General features: G+C 38.0%; 1 protein-coding gene across 8 annotated transcripts in view; it reads right to left on the bottom strand.

Moving 5' to 3' along the window:
- The window catches only part of SHTN1 (shootin 1), a 92,015-nt gene that overhangs the window by 37,302 nt on the left and 37,115 nt on the right, over window positions 1–17,598 (bottom strand). For all 8 annotated transcript variants that reach the window (XR_001145350.1, XM_012723516.1, XM_012723520.1 and 5 more), the window contains 6 exons: window positions 16,497–16,594; window positions 14,573–14,654; window positions 11,269–11,363; window positions 7,166–7,312; window positions 4,688–4,841; window positions 2,699–2,798 (listed from right to left, as the gene is read on the bottom strand). Coding sequence is in view for 7 of the 8 variants with exons in the window: in XM_012723516.1 (XP_012578970.1) it covers window positions 2,699–2,798; window positions 4,688–4,841; window positions 7,166–7,312; window positions 11,269–11,363; window positions 14,573–14,654; window positions 16,497–16,594 (676 nt within the window). In the remaining variant the exon portion in view is untranslated. The remainder of the gene's footprint in view (window positions 1–2,698; window positions 2,799–4,687; window positions 4,842–7,165; window positions 7,313–11,268; window positions 11,364–14,572; window positions 14,655–16,496; window positions 16,595–17,598) is intronic.

Here is a 17,598-nt window from a genome sequence, read left to right as displayed (position 1 = left end):
AGAATACATGCTCAGCACTGTAAGCCACCTTAAGCAGAGGAGAGAAAGTGCTGGCCTTCAACGACCTCAACTGATGAACACAGACATGATGACCAGAGGAAACACATGTATAATATTTAAAAAACACACACATATCAAGACGGGGCTTAGACTGTAGACACAGTAGCAAGGGTCTCCCAGGACAAAACATCTGGAACCAAAAAGCCGAACCTCTGGCTTATTGCCTCCTTTCACAGAATGTCAATTTAACGGATAAAAGCGTCAAGTTTTCCCCCACAATGGGACAGCTCAATGGAAATATTCATCGTGAATTTCTACAAAAAGAGGTGTTCTCCATACCTGTTATGATGGTTAATTTGATGTTAATATGGACGGGTCACAAATGCTCAGACACATGATCGAACATTATGCTCAGTGTTTCTGTGAGATTTTTTTGAATGAGGTTAGTGTCTAAACAGCCTTCCTTAATGTGAATCTTATCCAATGGCTCTGAAGATTTGGGTAGAATAAAAAGGTGACCCTCCCAAAGTAATAAATAGCCTTCCATCTGACTACCCTGAAATTAGGAAGTGGCTTTTCCCTATTTTCAGACTGAACTGAAACAGTTGTTATTCCTGAGCCACAAACCTGGCAACCTTCAGACTAGACCTGCATCACAGTCTTCAACTTGGACTGATTTGCTGTCAATCGACCTGTAGACCCTGCGACTTGCCAGCCTCTATAATCTTATGGACTAATCCTTAGAATAAACATACATATCATACACATACTTTCATGTGTACATAAGGTACACTTACATGGGCATATGTGTGTGTGTGCCTCCATGCATACACACACACACACACACACAACATAGTCTCTAGAGAACTCTATACTCCTCTCTCTCTTTATGAACACACCTGTCCAGGACCTGCACTATTTTCATGCCACTAGTACAAAGGAACCCGGATATGCCTTCTTCTTCCTTCCTCTCTCTCAACTGTCCTCTAGGTCAAATGAGCAGAGAGAGAGGAAAAACAATAAAATCAACTCAAAGAAGCCACAGGCCCTGGTCTGTTTCCCGCTTTATTTCTATTCATTAGGTCTACATCAGGGAAAAACAAGTATCTTAAAAACAAAGTTGGAAAATGCTAACTAGTTGGATTCAAAATCCACTGAGATTCAGCACATACTCAAATATAATTCTTTAACAAGTGGTTACCAATAAAAGTTTAGAAATGAGAAATTATGTCTCATGCTATCTAAATTCATCTTCAAGTTAAAATCATTATTATTCGATGAAAATTTTCTTTGGAGAGACTCATAAAAGTGTTCATGCTTTAGACATACATAGTTTGAATCCTGCTCTGAATTCTCAATATAACTGTAAAGCGCTCTTTAGGAAAATATTCTATTTAGGTTATACTTTATTTTTAATACCAGGACCTCTCAAGATTTCTCACAACAGCAAGATCATAATCAGCCTCTAATAGTTCTCCCTCCTTGTAGATGGCAGTGACCTTTCCTATCAGCTCAAAATTCGAGACTTTAGACAAAGATCAAAGTAATGAATTTCCTATTTTAAATGTCAGATTCAGAATATCTCCTACAGGTTTAGCTACCCAGGAGAGAAAGAATTTAAAATACCTGAAATTCTTTCAACTGACTCTTAGATCGATCACGTGTAAAATTATTTTGCCTTAACTACTTCAATGGCTTAAAGTAGATTATTCCTTACCCTGTTCAGTAAGGAAAGCTAATGAGAATCTTTTTAAAAGGCAAAGTGCAATTTTCAGCATTCTGTGGGCATCCTATTTGGATGGAACAGCAAAGGTGTCAAGTGTGAATGATGACTTATCTGTGTGAAAGGATTAAACAACTAACATGACCTAATGAAAAATAGAAATCTAGCAAACTCTCACATCCCATTTGTTCAAGAATAAATGACAATGAAACAGCAAAAGTCATAACGTGAGAGGAGGCTGGTGGTCACCATTTCAGGTAGGCTGTCTCTCATATTTCTGAAGGGCGGACTGAAAAAAATCATAAAAAACAAAGGCCAAACTTGACGCCCCTGCATCGAGGGAAGCCCTGTGCCAGACTCAAAACCGTCAAGTCCTTTGTGTCCAGAGCAGTGAATCTGTGTCTGCATATATGATTTCCTGTAGCAAGTTAAACCTAACTTCCTATTCTGATGAAAAGGTTCCACTATTGGCGTTATCGAAGGTTTAAAAATGAGGTAATGGATAAAAAATGAGTACTTTTTCTGCAATTACCAGTTTATAACAACTAGTACTGCTAAGTTTTAGTTTGGTACTTTTATTTTTAAAATAACTAAACAGAGTTTTTCAAATTCAAAACACCTTAGTCTTAGTTAAAGGAAATACTGATGTTATGAACTGAAATTTAAAGCCATTCTATCAAATAAAAACCACAATCGCCCAGGAGCTGAACACCTACAACAGAAACCACAGGTCCCAAACACATCCTGGCCAGCTGTTGTGGCCTCTTTTTATCTATTTTACAAAGAAAAGGCAATAAAACACTGGTCTTTAGAAAACTCACTAAGAAAATACTAGCTGATATCTTCCATACTTTTTACCTCCTCTCTGATGATGCAATGTCAACCAACTTAAAAAACAAAATGAAGACACCACTGATAAGAAAGGCCGGCTGTCCGACAAGGGGCGTGTTTGACGTCCGGTCCTGGTGTGCCTACCTGATAGGGTTGGGAGGTGGAGGGGGGAGTGGCGGTGGAGGAGGGGGTGGTGGAGGCACTGAATTCTCAGACTGGTTCACCCGTTTCTGGAGTTCGTCAACTGCACAGAGAACAAGCATTTAGAAAAGAATTAAAACAAGTGACTAAACACCATTTACACATGCAAAGGAAGGAAACAACCTCTCTCAAAATCAAATTATTTTTATTAAGACAAAGTACAAAAATTCAATACCAAACTGTAAAACTTCTTTAACTTTTGATCATTCAGAATATGATCACTAGCGTAAAAGGGCCTTTTGCATGTTACAAGAAATGTTAGCATCTTTTTGTTGTATATACAACTACAGAAAAGAGGGAAAAATCTCAAGACAATGGCTGAATGGGTGGGGGGGCTTAAGGATGTGAGTAGGTTGAAGAAATGCTTGTTAACAAAAGAATATACTACTCAAACACTAAGAAATTGTTAATACTTGACTTTGAACATGTATAGACCAAGAATTAATTTAAAGATGACATTTAGCAAAGAATTTTAATAGCATACTTGCCTCCTCCACTTAATTTCTTTCAAGAACAACAAATACTGGAGTTCTTGAATTTAACCAGACTCACTCTCAAGTGTCTGTAACTCAGAAACATTTTATTCTTCTGAAGAGCATTCTAGAAGTATAATTTGCTCATTCCATTCATTCCTGTCATTATTGACCAATCATTAAGCACCAACAGTGGGAAAGGGGCTCAGCTTGGTGCCCCTCCAGACAGAGTCCCTGACTTCAAGGAGTCATCTACACGTCACAGGTGTGAAAGCCGTAGGCCTGGGCCCCACAGGCAAGTGCTGCTTCTAGACAAGAACAGCTCCCACTTCTGATGATTGGACCCCTGCCATCTTTCCATTCATATCTGCTCTCAACCCCCCACAAATGGTGTGGGTTATGCTTTCCATCACCAAGAACCCTCTAGTTAGTTCATATTCACTTATCTGTCTCTTCAAAGGGAGTTTGAGTTCCTCTAAGGCAAATGGTGTAGGTTTCTTTTCTTTTGCATTTCCTATAGTACCTGAGGATAGGATCGGACACACATAGCAGATACCAAATAAAACACTGACCCTTGGATATCTGCAGGGTATGCCCTCTATTTGTGGTGGCAGTCATTCTGGCTACAGGCTGCGGTGAAATTCACTAAAAGGAATGGAATATTTCTTAATTTTTGCTCAATCTTTATAAAGTAAATTGTAATCCATTTTCATTATGGATTAGAAGGCATTGAATATTTTGTCAAAGGGAAAAAAGCCTACTTGGTTTTTCCGTGCGGATTTCAAAATTCTAGTATAATATTAACCAAAAATATCTGAAGTGAATACTGAAGCTGTTATAAAGGAAATGACCTGCCTCCTTAAATTACCCACCTTCCCGCAGAAACTTACTACTTATCCCTGTGTAGTCATGCAACGTGACACTCCTGTCACGCCTTCTAGAACTGAATGAATAAATCCTTTAAATTCCAACATTCCCTGGTGTTTTAAAAGTTTTTCCATTTAATATATATATTGTTGCCCATTTCATTGTGTAGTACTGGAAGTATTATTTCATGGGTATAATTAGGTACCAAAGATGAAGGCAATAGGAACCCAGAAAGTTTAAGTCATTTTAAAAACCTAAAATGAACAAAGAAAGGGCTGACTGGACGTTCATCTCCAAGGCGCTGACAAATGCTCAAGCCTTGGTCTACCCATCCTAACGGTATTTTTTCTCTTAGTGCTGAAAGTGATCTCACAAAGAATCTGAGTCCACAAGAGAAGTCTAAGTACTGTGACTCGTTCAGTTACAGAGGTCATCCCAACAATGCTCCAGTGAGGAGCTGAACAGCAAAGCTCGGTGCTGTCCTGCAACACTGAGGACACGCCCTGGGCCAGGGACTCCCAGGGGTTGTGTTGAGCCTGAGAGCCACAGACAGACGCCGGGTAAGACAAAGCAGCCTCTGCAGTGCCCTTACCAGAGTGCTTTAAGTTTCTGGATTTCTCCTCAGCATTCTGATACTTCAATTCCAGTTCTTTTTTATCTTCTTCTAGAAGCTCCAGCTGCTGTTTGAGGTTGTGTATCTCTTTGTTGAGTGTTTCATGTTCTAGCTGTCGTTCTAATTCTTTGACCTGTAAATTATAAGTAAACGCTTACGGGGGTGGGGGTAGAGACTTTTTCCCTCTGTCAAGAAAACAGAGGGAAAAAATTAATACTTCTTTTTTACTTCCTGTTTCCTAGCAAAGAGATTCTAATTAATTGAACAACTCCTTACCTTTCAGGATATTGACAATACTTAAACTCATTGTCAGCTATTTGATTCAATGTAAATGTACTGCAGACTCATGGTCCAGACAATTTAATTTTCTTTTTTAAGATTTATTTATTTGTGCATACAGAACTGGGGTACAGGCCAGAGGCTCGGGGGTGGTGAGAGGCTTCACCAGAGACAGAGTGGGGAGCAGAACAGGCAGATCGACGAAGTACACTGCTGAGGGGAGCAGCGGGCGGGTCAGGAGAGGTCTGCCACACCATGTGGTCACCTCTGGGACAGGCTGGAATCGAACTCATGCAGAAGCGGCTTTAGATTCTCAGTGCTGTGCTTTAACCCACTGTGCCACCAGGGAGGGCTGACAATTTAATCTTTAATAATTCTTTTGAAACACTAGTAATTCTTTTGTACCCATTTTCAAGGGGAAAATTCAGCTCACATTAAAAAGACCTCGGGGACATGTTGACAATAAGCATCAAAACCTTAAAAATTATTATTAAAGAAGAGGAAAGAAACTCTAATTCAATAGTCCTGCTTTCAGAATTTGTCTTGAAGAGTTAGTAAGATGAGTGTCAAGATATTTTCACTAAGTTATTCTTTGTAACTGAAAAATTGGAAATAACCTAGGTGTCCATCAATAAAATTGATTTAATAAACTATGGTGACTTCACTAAATGAAAGCCTATGCAGCCATTTAAGATAACACAGCTCACTACACACTAACATGGGAAGACAGAGACCAACCCAAAAGGAAGAAACAGGTTGCAGAACACTAGTGCATAATTCGATTCCATTTAAACAAATAGATTCATAAAATTATATACTACATAAACTTTGCATAGGCACCAAAATAAGTATTCTTGGACAATCTTATTTTTCTTGATGCTTCTGTAATATTTTATATTGTTTGATAAGGAATGAATTATTTTTATAATTGTAGAAGCAATATAGTTGTGTGTAAAGATTATTGAATCTGCAAAGAAACTGACAGACAGTAAGAGGGTTGGAACTGTGTCGATGAAAGATGATCCAGAATAACTATTGTAGGACAGTTGGAGAAGTACTGATAGCTAGGATTTCATTCATAACTTAAATCTTCGGTTTCTCTCCCCTTACTCCAACATAGTATACATACAACAATTTAGTCCCATGCCTATGTTTAATAGTTTCTTGGTATGTATTATTTATTCAATGGCTTGACCTCAAGTAGAACTTTTCAGAATTAAAAAAAAAAAAATCTACTGTTAGCAAAGTAACAGTGCACATTCTCTCTTGCATATGGAGACCAAAGAAGAGGAAATTCTTCCCCTGCTAAATCCCCATCCGCTCACCTAGGGGCATCCACTGTTATCACCCACTGAATGAACACACCACAATACACCAACATCACTTACTGAGGAAAAACAATAAGTCTACCTCATAATAGAACTTTGTAAAAGTTCAGAAACTTCCAAGAGTTTAATGTCAGTATTGTTTCCTAAAGAGACTTTGACAGGTGATAACAAATAGCAGCTAACAGCCTTCCCTTCACCAAGTAGTATAAATATTGATGCAATTTTTCTTAAGTGGTTTCTTGAATATGAAAGTCTTTGTTCCACCTCTTCATTTCCCCTCCTCTCCCGCCTCCTCCTTCTCACCTACCACTATGACCATCCTGCCTGTAGGTTTTGTCAGCTGGAATAGCGCCACTCAAACAAACTAAAATAACCACTTAGGACGACTTTAAATATATACATTTGTGCAAGTTTACAAAATCAGAAATTTTCTCTAAGCAAACAATTACTACTAGCATGGACGCCCCCCCCTTCCTTGCCCCCCTTGAATAAAACCTGTGCCCTGCAAGGGGCTCTTTGGAGACTCATCCTCTCCTGGCACATGCAATCTCCAAAGTACACAATTCACTCATTTCCAGATGATGCATTATCCAAGTTCGTATTTCTTTCCTTTTCTCTTTCTGACCCTTTGAGCAGTTTAAAGATTGTAAAGTCTACAACAGGGCACTCTGAATCTTAGCTGGGTCTTAAACTAAGATCAACTGAGAGCTTTTTTTTACAAAAGGGACTGGAAGGACTCAGTAACTTAACAAGGCAAAACATGGAACTGTGAGTAGACATATTCCTCTTAGTGTACATGTGCGCGTGTGGGTGTATGTGTGTATTAAGACTTCAGAAGAAAATCTGTTACCTTTTGTTGATGCTGAATTCTCTCTTCTTCAAGGAGCTGGGTGAGTTTTGCATTTTCATTTAAAGCTTTCAAAAGCTGCTGGTCAGGAGCAGAGCTCTGTAGCAGAAGGTGGCTTTGTCTCTTTAGCTTGTTTTGTTCAATGAACATCTGCAGAAGTTAATCACAAAGACGTACATACATCCTCAGTCTTACATCCCTCCTCAACTGCCACTTGTGCAAAAGAAGTGACGTTTTCATCAAAAAGTTAAAATCAATTTTTGAGCTGTATCACAATTTTAGAGGGAGGGTTGCCACGGTTTCATACATAACTTTTGTGCAACTTCAATACTTTTACCCTTGTAGCAAAACAAGATGTATCTTATAAATAATTCAGTCCTATGCCTCAATCTTTATTATTTTATTCTTGCTTTAAAATATATTGTATTATTAATAGTAGTAGCTAATAATTAACAGGAACTTATGTTGCCAGATATTCTACTAAGTACTTTCTTTATATGCATTGTTTTCTTGCTTACTTCAATCCCGTGAATTAAATGCATCTGTGATCATTAGCGAACATTACTAAAAACTGTATAATGGGTATGGTGTTAACATTTCACATACATTTGATCACCTAAACTTTAGAACAACACTATCACACAGATACTATCATCTCTTTCTTGTAATAAGGTTACTGAGGTCAGTTTCCCAAGGACTGAGTTCCCAGACAACGTTCCCAAGGACACATGTAAGTAGCAAATCAGAATTGAAACCTAGACCTGTCCAATACATAAACCCAAGTTCTCAACCATTTAGCTAATCTCTACTTTTTACTCAACAAGGTACTTTGTTTTAAACCAATTAGTTACTTCCCACTGATGAAAGTAGTTAACATTAAGAGGGTAAAGAGAAAAAGGGAAAAGATAGACAAAATGTATTGGGTACTTTATTAAGAAATTTACATAGTTGTTTCTTTCATCTTCATAGCCTTATACGACTGAGAACATTTTCGATTCACTGATTATTTCCTTCCCTTAACAGCCTGCACAAGTTAGCCAAGGGCTGATTCCAAGCATGAAATGTTTGTGAAGCCTCTGAAACAGGTCAGTATAGTAGAGCTCCATGTTTTCAGGCATTTAAAAGTGGAATTACAGTCTCCCCGCTCTGCTTCTTCACTCCAGTGTGAGGAAGAGAGGCATAGAGGTGTGTGTGTGCGCGTGTAAAAACTGGCTTGATTTACATGATAAATTATCTCAACTTGGTTATTCTAGAGAGAAAGGAGTAAAGACTGATGTAGAACCTCAGTTAAGTGGATTTCTTGAAGAAAGAAAGAGAAAAGGATTCCCTTTCAATAACAATGGTAACTCAGAAAAAATTTTCTAAACTTTCAGATTCCAAAATAAAATAGCCCACATAATTCCTTTGCTAACAATATGTTTCCAAAAAAGTCTCTGGCCCTGCCCTAGCGAATCTGGTTTTGTCTAATGTGAAAAGTCCACTGAGTTATGATGTGGGTCTCATCAGAAAAATAATATCCTCAGTATCAGAATTTCAGGGTGATCTCATGAGTCTGTTTGAAGAACAAGAATAATGCATCCTATGACATTAATATATAATTTTTTAATTTAATTAATATATAACTTAATACATATTTTGTCATTACAATACAATATACATGGTACATAATTAACATATATGAATTATAGTTTGTATAATTTTAAAAATAAATTTGTAAGTTTTTAATAGATGCTATTAGTCTATAATTTCAAACCTTTTCTTTACTACTCAAACTAACATTAATATTTCCTCTGAGTTACTGAAAGAAAGAATAATGGTTGCTTCATAGCCTCACAGCAGATTGGACTACCTGTTGAACAAAGTTGCCACATCTTAAGAAAAAATGAAAAGAAAAGCTACTGTCTAGCAAGAGAAAGTCCAGGAAAGTCTTCAAAGATTGAAATCATGTCAAAGACATAGAAAAATGTAACAGTGTAATGAAGACAGCTGACTCCTCCTTGATGAGGGGGTTCTACTTTCAAATTTTACTTTCCACTAAAGAACTGTTTGTTATTTTTACAAGCTACATAGATTCCTTTTATGATTAATATATGGAAATGCATTATTTCTTATGTTATATCATATAAAGCATATTGATATATTGTATTATATATAAATATATATATAACTTTTCTGCATATTTATATGTAATATAAAGAAAAATAACTTTAAGGGCTAGTTTCTATCAACCTTTCAAAATATAAATATAGCCTAGTTATATACTGACTCTGCATATATTCAATATTAATGATATACACATATATCATCTACCCAATATAAAAAAAACGTTTCTATAGTTCCAATATCAGCCATGTCTGCTTTCATGTTTGTTTAATGCACTAAGAAACAAAATTCAGGGATCTATGGGACAAAGTGCCTTTAGTAATAGTTATTAGCTGTTGAAACCTAGCAAGTTGTAAGCTATGCCAGAGGGAAGATATTCTGATTCCTATCTAACTTTACTTAAAAATAAATAAATAAATAATTAGTTTCCTTCTCACATTGGTGAGCTAGAATCTGGGTAACGTAAAAAGAACACACTGTAATTTTATGCTATCTGAACACAAGTGCCGCTGCTCCTGCTCAGACGCCTCAGAATCCCGTCGCTTCATTCTGGGTGAAATTCAGCACCACTGTCTCCACAATCAGTTCAGGCCAGTGGCAGAGGGAGTCATTCATTTCCATATTCTTAGTGAAATCTAACTTCTTTAGCATCTATCTTGTCTGCTAATACATGACCTTCAAGTTTTATTCTGAGCAACTCTGTATTCTGACATCATTGTACAAACAAATGGAAAATTGAAAATGTATCTCAAAATAAGATCCTGATATTGTGGTCAAAATCAGCAAACCTTTTCATTCTGCAGTGGAAGCGTCATCACATTCTCTCCACCTTCACTTTCCCTCAACTGTTTACTTAGTTCCATTATTTATATTGCAGCAGCTTTTTCCAAAGACCTCTGACACACTTTGATTCGTTTTACTTTCTTCCAAGTATAAGAGAACAATATTTACTCACCTTTCATTAAACCCCTGGGGGAAAAAATGAATCATAATATTTCAAATCATATCTTCTTGGACTAAACCTTTTAGAGAGTTCATTCCTAGCTTAGCTACATTCAATACAGAAAAACTGCACAAAACCATAATCTGATTTCCAAATGTCATTTCCATAACCCACCACTTGGTGCCTGTGTCTTAAATACCTCGACCTAGCACTATTTTGCATTTCCTCTGCTCCTTTTCTTTAACCTACAGTGCGCACAGACTCAGAACATTTATACGAGATGGAAATCTCACGCAAAACAACACCATATCCTGAGCTATGGTGGTCAGTTGGTTCAGCCAACTGACTCCCACCGTTTCTCTAGAACCCAATCCCAAAGCCATGAAATACACAAGGACTATGGGTCAACACAGGCAGGAGGGAACATGAGAGACTCAAAGTTTATCCTCTCACACAAGAGGGACATTTTTACTGAGGTAACAGACTGAGACAATGGGGGTGCAGTGTCCAGGGACACCAGCCCACACCATGGGGGACACTGTATTGTAGCTGAAGAGAAGCACAGACACCAGATGCTACTTGAGATGGCATGTGGGGATGGAACCCGGCTCTTCAGGCTGTCTGAAACAGACAGACAGCCTGGACTCAAGCTGGAGTTTCCATGACACAGTATGGGTATCCCTAAAGGTAGCTCCTTCTCCCGGATGGCATCATGTTTACAAAATGCTTTTAAATACTTGTGGCATTTGATTTTAAAATCCATTTAGTTAGGTTGAGCTCCTTACTCATTTTACAGCTGGTAAAAGTGAAGCCCTAAGAGGTTACGGGATTTGCTCTAAGGTTACACAACTAGCAACTGCTTGCCGGGGCAAAAATCTGAACCCAGATCTTTTGACGCCAAGTGGAGTGAGCTTGGTGTGATCTGAGAGCTACCTGCTTAAAGTAGCCGATCCTCAATTCAAAGAGCTGGGTTCTTGCTCAACTTCAAAATATATTTTGATATGTCAATTGCAAAGTTCTCCATAAAGTAAAAATAACGAGGTCTTTGCCAAATACTCACCTCTTGTGCAAATGACTCTGCCTTCTTTCGAAGGTCCTTCTCTAGTTCCAAGTTTATTTGCATATCCTCGTATTCTTCTACTGCTAACATGGACACTTAAGGAGACAAGGAGAGGAAAATTGACAATATGCCATACAGACTATCATGACTATGGATGAGAAACAGTGTTGAAAAGATTACATACAAGCAACCTTATCTATTGCTGAAATATTGTAAATTGCTCAAAACCTTCTTTAAAGGCAACTTGGCAATACGCATCAAAAATCTAAAACTACTGATGCCCGCTGACTAAGCAATTCAACTCATAGGAATGTGTGTCCCTAGAGAGTAAACTAGGTGCATACTCAGATCTGGTTGCAAGAGTGCTCCCTGCATCACTGCTGAGACAATAAAACAACCTAGGTGGTTGTTTTAAGACCGAAGGGCCAGTAAAGTATTATACTGTGGAAGCCTATCCACTGAGCGAAAAGTAGACATGATGTATTTTTTAACAACTAACTCATTCTTGATTTTTAAAGTTGTGTATAAAGCATATCAATAAGGCTCTCACAGGAGAGGAAACAGGTGAAAGACAAGTAAACAGAGGGAAAGTGTCCATCTTCATTAATTAGCAGGGAAATGGAAGGTAAAAACATACATGCCTACTCCCAAAGAGGTAGCTGGCAAATGAAAGAGTATGGCTCCATCAAGTTTGGAGCGAACACAGTACAATGTGAACAAAGGCTAACAGGAGTATAAAACTTACAGATCTACTTGAAAAATTAAGTCAGCATTTTGTAGTGAAACTGAATACAAAATTTTATATTGGTCATATCTTAGTGAAAATCTTAGACATTTGTACCAGGAGACAAGTATAAGAATTTTCATAACTGCATGACTTGGAATAACAAAAAATTGGAAAAAATATCAAAGTCCACCAGCAGGATCCGGGGTGAGTGAATTTTATATAATGCAATATGCTGCAGCAGTGAAAAAGAAGCTATGCTCTCCAACAGGGAAGGCCTCACCAAACACAAAGACTAGCAGAACATATTCAAAATGACACCATTTATAGAAGTGTAAAAATATGCTCTATGTTAAACAATAGTCTGGTTAAGGATACATATGTACTTGGCAAAACTAAATAAAAGGAATGATAAAAATCTGAGAGAGAGAGAGATGCAGAGAGGAATGTTCAGTGGCTTATAAAATACCAGTGGGTAAAGAGATATTTCTTTTGTTGGCGTGTCTTCCATATATATTATAAACATATCTGACCTAATTTAATAGGTCAATATTAAATATAGGGTTATTTTTAAGACTAAAAAATACACTAACATGTTAATAGTGCTTATCTCTCAATTAAGAAGTTTGAGATTTTCCGTTCTTTTTCTATATGAGCTCAACGTTCTGCCAAAAATGGCATGTTACCCAAACAAATAAATACCTATATAGTAGCGACAGAGACAGAGACAGTATATCCTAATGTTGTCCATGGTTAGAAAGAAAAAAAACAGCCTTAGGTCTGTTCTGGCCCAGAGTCAGAGCTGTGTATAAAGATTTCTGGGACAGAAATCTTCAAATGGAAGGTCCTTGTCAAATAAGAGCAACACAATTATTTATGACTTTTTGATGTTTTCTGGCCTATTTTGCTCATAATGGTACCGAAAGGACAGAGGAGAGATGAGGCTGTTATGGACGAGAAAGAGCACAGACGGAGCAATGTCACACCGGTTTCTCCACCGGCTTGGGAGGAAGCACTTTCAAACCTCAGCTTAGTCATATCAATAAAATCTTTAAAAAGGCCCTCTTAATGGCTGCTTTCACACAATGTTCCACCAGGGCACTTCAGTCCTAACTGACTAAGGACTGGTTTGCTGTGTAATGACATAGAATTTCAAACTCTGTACTCTGTAAACCTACTGCCTCCTCTGAGGAAACATTAATAGTCTTACTCAAGTAAAGCAATGTAAGTGGCAGTTTGGGGTGTGAATTATAGGTCCCTGAGTGCTAAATGATTTTCAAACCTATTTAAAATGAAATTTTATGAAGAAAACAAAGACAACTATGACTATCTAAAGCCCTGGGCAGGATAAGTGACTCTCTTTTCTATGTCCAGAACACTATAATCAAACGTGAATTTTCACACGTCCTGGCCTTTTCACCTGGATTCTGCAAGAAACAGGTTGGTCTAGTACCGCATGCATTTGTATAATCTCTCTCTTCCTAGACAGGGGGCTCTCTGAAGGCAAGGCCACCAGACTAACTTTGCAGAACCCCTGTCTCTAGCACAGGACATCAAGACTGAAGATTCTGCTGCATCGTTTCTATCATATTAAATGAAGGAATGTCCTGATTGGGGGCATCTCCCACACTTAACTAGAACATCCTTTATTTAAAAAAAAAAAAAAAACCCTCAATTTACAGATAAGGAAGACAGAGAGCCACACCCATGGCAGAAGGGAAGACCCTTGGTCCAAAAGATGCCCTTCGCCTGCTCTACGTTCCAGAACTGCAAAGGGAGGAAGGGAAAACAGGAAAAATTAACACCACAGTACAGCCCCTCCTTAGAAGCGCGCCGCACGTCAGCATCCCTGCCTTGTCCTAAGTGGGGGGACATAACCCCACGTGTGAGGGCTGATGTTATGCTCTACCACAGGGACAAGGTCAAATGACAGAGTTTTCTCTAAACTTAGCCACTGGAGAAATTTCCTTTTCACCACAAGACCCAAAATGCTGCTCCTGCTGAATACATTTGTTCTTACATGATTCACAGACAGGGTGAGGAAATGCTCATGGCAGTGGGTCCAGGATAGGTCAACACCAGATTTTGGACAAAGAACAAAGTACGTTCAAGGCTGCAGGGCGAGCTTGCACTTGGTCTATCAATCTACACTCAATTTCTGTTGCTCCTCTTTAAAAATTCCATCGTCTAACTTTGTGTATTTATGTAGAAACGCTAACCTCTTCTGCATAGAAGTGTGGTTTACTGAGTCAGCTGCTGAACAGTCAAGCATTGAGAGGACGGCCAATATGGCCGTGGTCCTGGCATGAAGGGAGGACGGATTCGCATTGAGGTGTGAAGTCCCAAAGTAAGTGGTCACGAGTTCACAAGTGAAAATAACTTTCACATTCAACTTTTCCCAGACTCTAAGATGGATGATAAAGCAATAGGGATGAGAAAGATACATGGCTAGAAGTTAGGAAAACACAAGGTAGAGGAGACTTGTTACAGGAATCTCTGGGGGAAGGCATAGATCAATACGAAATATTGCCAACACAATAAATTATGCATGTATCTGAGAAAAAGACTAGAAACACATACCTCTATTGCATTTTTCTAAGACTTTTCTCTGTTCAAGAACTTCTGAATTTAAAGCAGCTTTTTCTTGTTTAACTTTATTTACCTAAAAAAGTGAGATTGGGGGAAGAACATACCCCAAGTTATAAAGACGACACATGGTTATGTGTGATAGTCAAAGTATTATTCAGCTTTCAACAGGAAGCTATAATTTAAAGCAGTAATTGGCATCACTGTTAGGTCTTATCAAAGTTCTCCTTAATGCCTTCACAGGCAACGTTAACTTCAGATGGACATCTGGTACACCTTCATATTCCAACTGGCACAGGCACTGTCCTTAATCACGGCTCTATTGTAATCACCCAGAGCAAGTGTCTGGTATTACTAGGCAAAAAATCCAGTGATAAAGCACCCTACCTATGAATTATTAAGCAAAGTACACTACTCAATTTCGATAACCATTGTAAAGTGGTGAATTTGGCTTAAGCATCCATAAATTTTTTACCTAAAAAATCTTTGACCTTTGATGACTTTCGACTTAAATAAAAATGCATATGAAAATCTTCCTCCAAAATTTAAATTGCTGAAATACTTCTGGTGTGAAGTTATCAATAAGAGATGAGTATATCACAGGACAGTTAACGTCAAGGCAGTTAACTCTCAAACACTACAGTGAATTTAAAAAGTAGGACATCTACGTAATTTTAAAAGCTCAAAATGCTGTACACTGTAGTCAAAGTAAAAATACACTGGAATGATGAAAACCAAGCTGGGAGTAAAGGCTGTTTAGGGAAACAGAGACAGGTGTGGGGAGAAAATAATTAGAGACACACCAGAGTATCCAACTCCATGTTAATATTTCATCTAGTAATCTAGGTAGTACTTCATTACTTTGGCTATATTTTTCAGAAACTTGAAATAGTCATCATAAAAATAACTTCTGAAAGAGCATCCAGTAACACCTCTGAGTGGGAAGGGACAAATCATCATTAACAATCATAATGAAGGAATGTAATTCATCAAAGTGGGCTTCTTGACGCTTTTTGTGATTTCACTTAAGAAACAGACTAAAACCAGAGTCCTGAAAGGAAATCCATGTCCATCAGCACTTGCAGAACAGACTGCAAACTCATTTCAGTAGAAGCTCTATTCTGCTTTGTTGGGTTTGCTGAGAAGTGGTGAACACTATGCAAATGTCACTTCCAAAATATCATCCTTCTTCCCATTCACTGTGATGTTTGGCCACACCATGTAAAAGCAACAGAGGTTGGGAGGCTGCAGGTGCATTTCCCAGCCTTTCTCACAGATGCCCCTAGAAGATGGTGATCTCGTGTATGAGAACCGGGGCAACTGGGTGGGGCTGCTCGCCGAAGAGATCAATGTGCTGGCAGGCTGGCAGGCCTCTGGAGGGAGAGACAGGTGCCACAGCGCCCAGGTAGGGAAGCTCTTTCAACCACAGAATCTGAGAACCACTGACACAGGTTAAATCTATATGGCAAAGGCGGATCACTGAAGCCTCCAGAAAAGAAAGGCAATTAAGTGCTGGTGTTTGTCAAGACAATTCAAAGGAAAAAGCAGAAAATTCTCCAAATACCCATGTGAACTGATTCTACCCTCTAACACACAGGCCTGTGTCAGAGGTGTGTGGGGGTGAGACTTTCCATCCACTCCCTGGAGATGCGAGACTCTCGAACCAGCAGCCACAAAGTGGCAGGTATTGTCCTTAAAAAATGTGCCTCATGTAGTAAATACAGGGGCCAACTAGAGACACTTCAAAACTATCGTAGTATTTTATTTATTGAGCATGAGGGATATACGAATGTCTATGATCTCAAAATTGGTATATGGTTGTCATCTCTGAAATTAGTACTCAACAGCAAATTTTAAATTTAGCTCCCAAACACCTTGAAAACACAAAGGTCTTGCCTTTCAAGCCTGAGACACATACCTCTTCAGTTACTTCTACCAGTTTACTCTTGACATTTTCCAGTTCAATGGACAATATTTTCTTTTCTTCTTGAGTAGATATGATTTGATCTCGAAGTTCTAAATTTTTAAAGAAAATGGAGGAGGGGCAATATAAATAAAATTATTTTTAAAAGAAAAATCAAATCTTGCCAAAAGAAATGAAATGCTGGTCTATGTACATCTTACAGCCAAGGCTGCTTGACAATTAGAAGAAGGTGAAGAAGTAAATGGGAAGGAAATTTCCTTTTGGGCTTGTTGGGCTGCCTTTTAATATACGTGGTTATTAACGACTTTATATCACACAATTTCACTACATTAAATGTACAAGATGATGTTTTCTTTGCACTCAATCAAACCTATATTCTACAAAATGACCTGTCATTTTGGAAGTAAAATCCCTAAGCTACCAGGAAGACAAATGAAGGCACGGTACTAATTTCTGTTTTATCGTACAATGGCCACAGGCTCTTGTCACAATACAGCGTAAATAAACAATGGAGCAGTTAATAACTTGGAGATTTTGATTTGGAGAAAAAAAATCCTGATTTGCTGCCAATTTATAGCCCTTAAAAATGGTTTGGATTGGCTCAAAATAAAACCTATTTGAAAAGGGTCAATTCTAGTAATTTTCTCTCCAGAATTGTGGGTGTTTTGTTTCTTAATTTATTTTCATATTTCTTATTACTTAATTTATTTTCATATTTCTTATTACTGGAATTTAATGAAAATTGTTTTACTAAAATGAAAATATGAGCCACTGAAAGTGCAAAATCTTCTGGTGTTTGATTAAAGTTACTTCTACTACTTGAATGTTTAAAAAAAAAAAAAAGACATGGATTAGCTCAGGGTACTTAAATTTACACCCAGGCCTCTGGCTTAACCACTGGTCCTTAACTGCTTTTGATTTCTTATCCTCCTCCAAGGACAATAAGAAACCTGCTATGTGGTTATATATAAATTAAATCAACTTTTTACAGGAACTCAGCTTGAAGAAGCTCTCAGACTCGTTTTAAAATCACTTCCTTCACTGGCTGGCTAATCCTGAAGGAAGAACAAGAGACCATAATGACCTCACAGAAGGG

The sequence above is a fragment of the Condylura cristata genome, unplaced genomic scaffold (genome assembly GCF_000260355.1).
Source record: "Condylura cristata isolate star-nosed mole 26May11 unplaced genomic scaffold, ConCri1.0 scaffold00011, whole genome shotgun sequence".
NCBI classification, from domain to species: Eukaryota; Metazoa; Chordata; class Mammalia; order Eulipotyphla; family Talpidae; genus Condylura; species Condylura cristata.
Note: the sequence above shows the minus strand (reverse complement) of the source record. Positions and strands in the feature narration are given on the sequence as shown.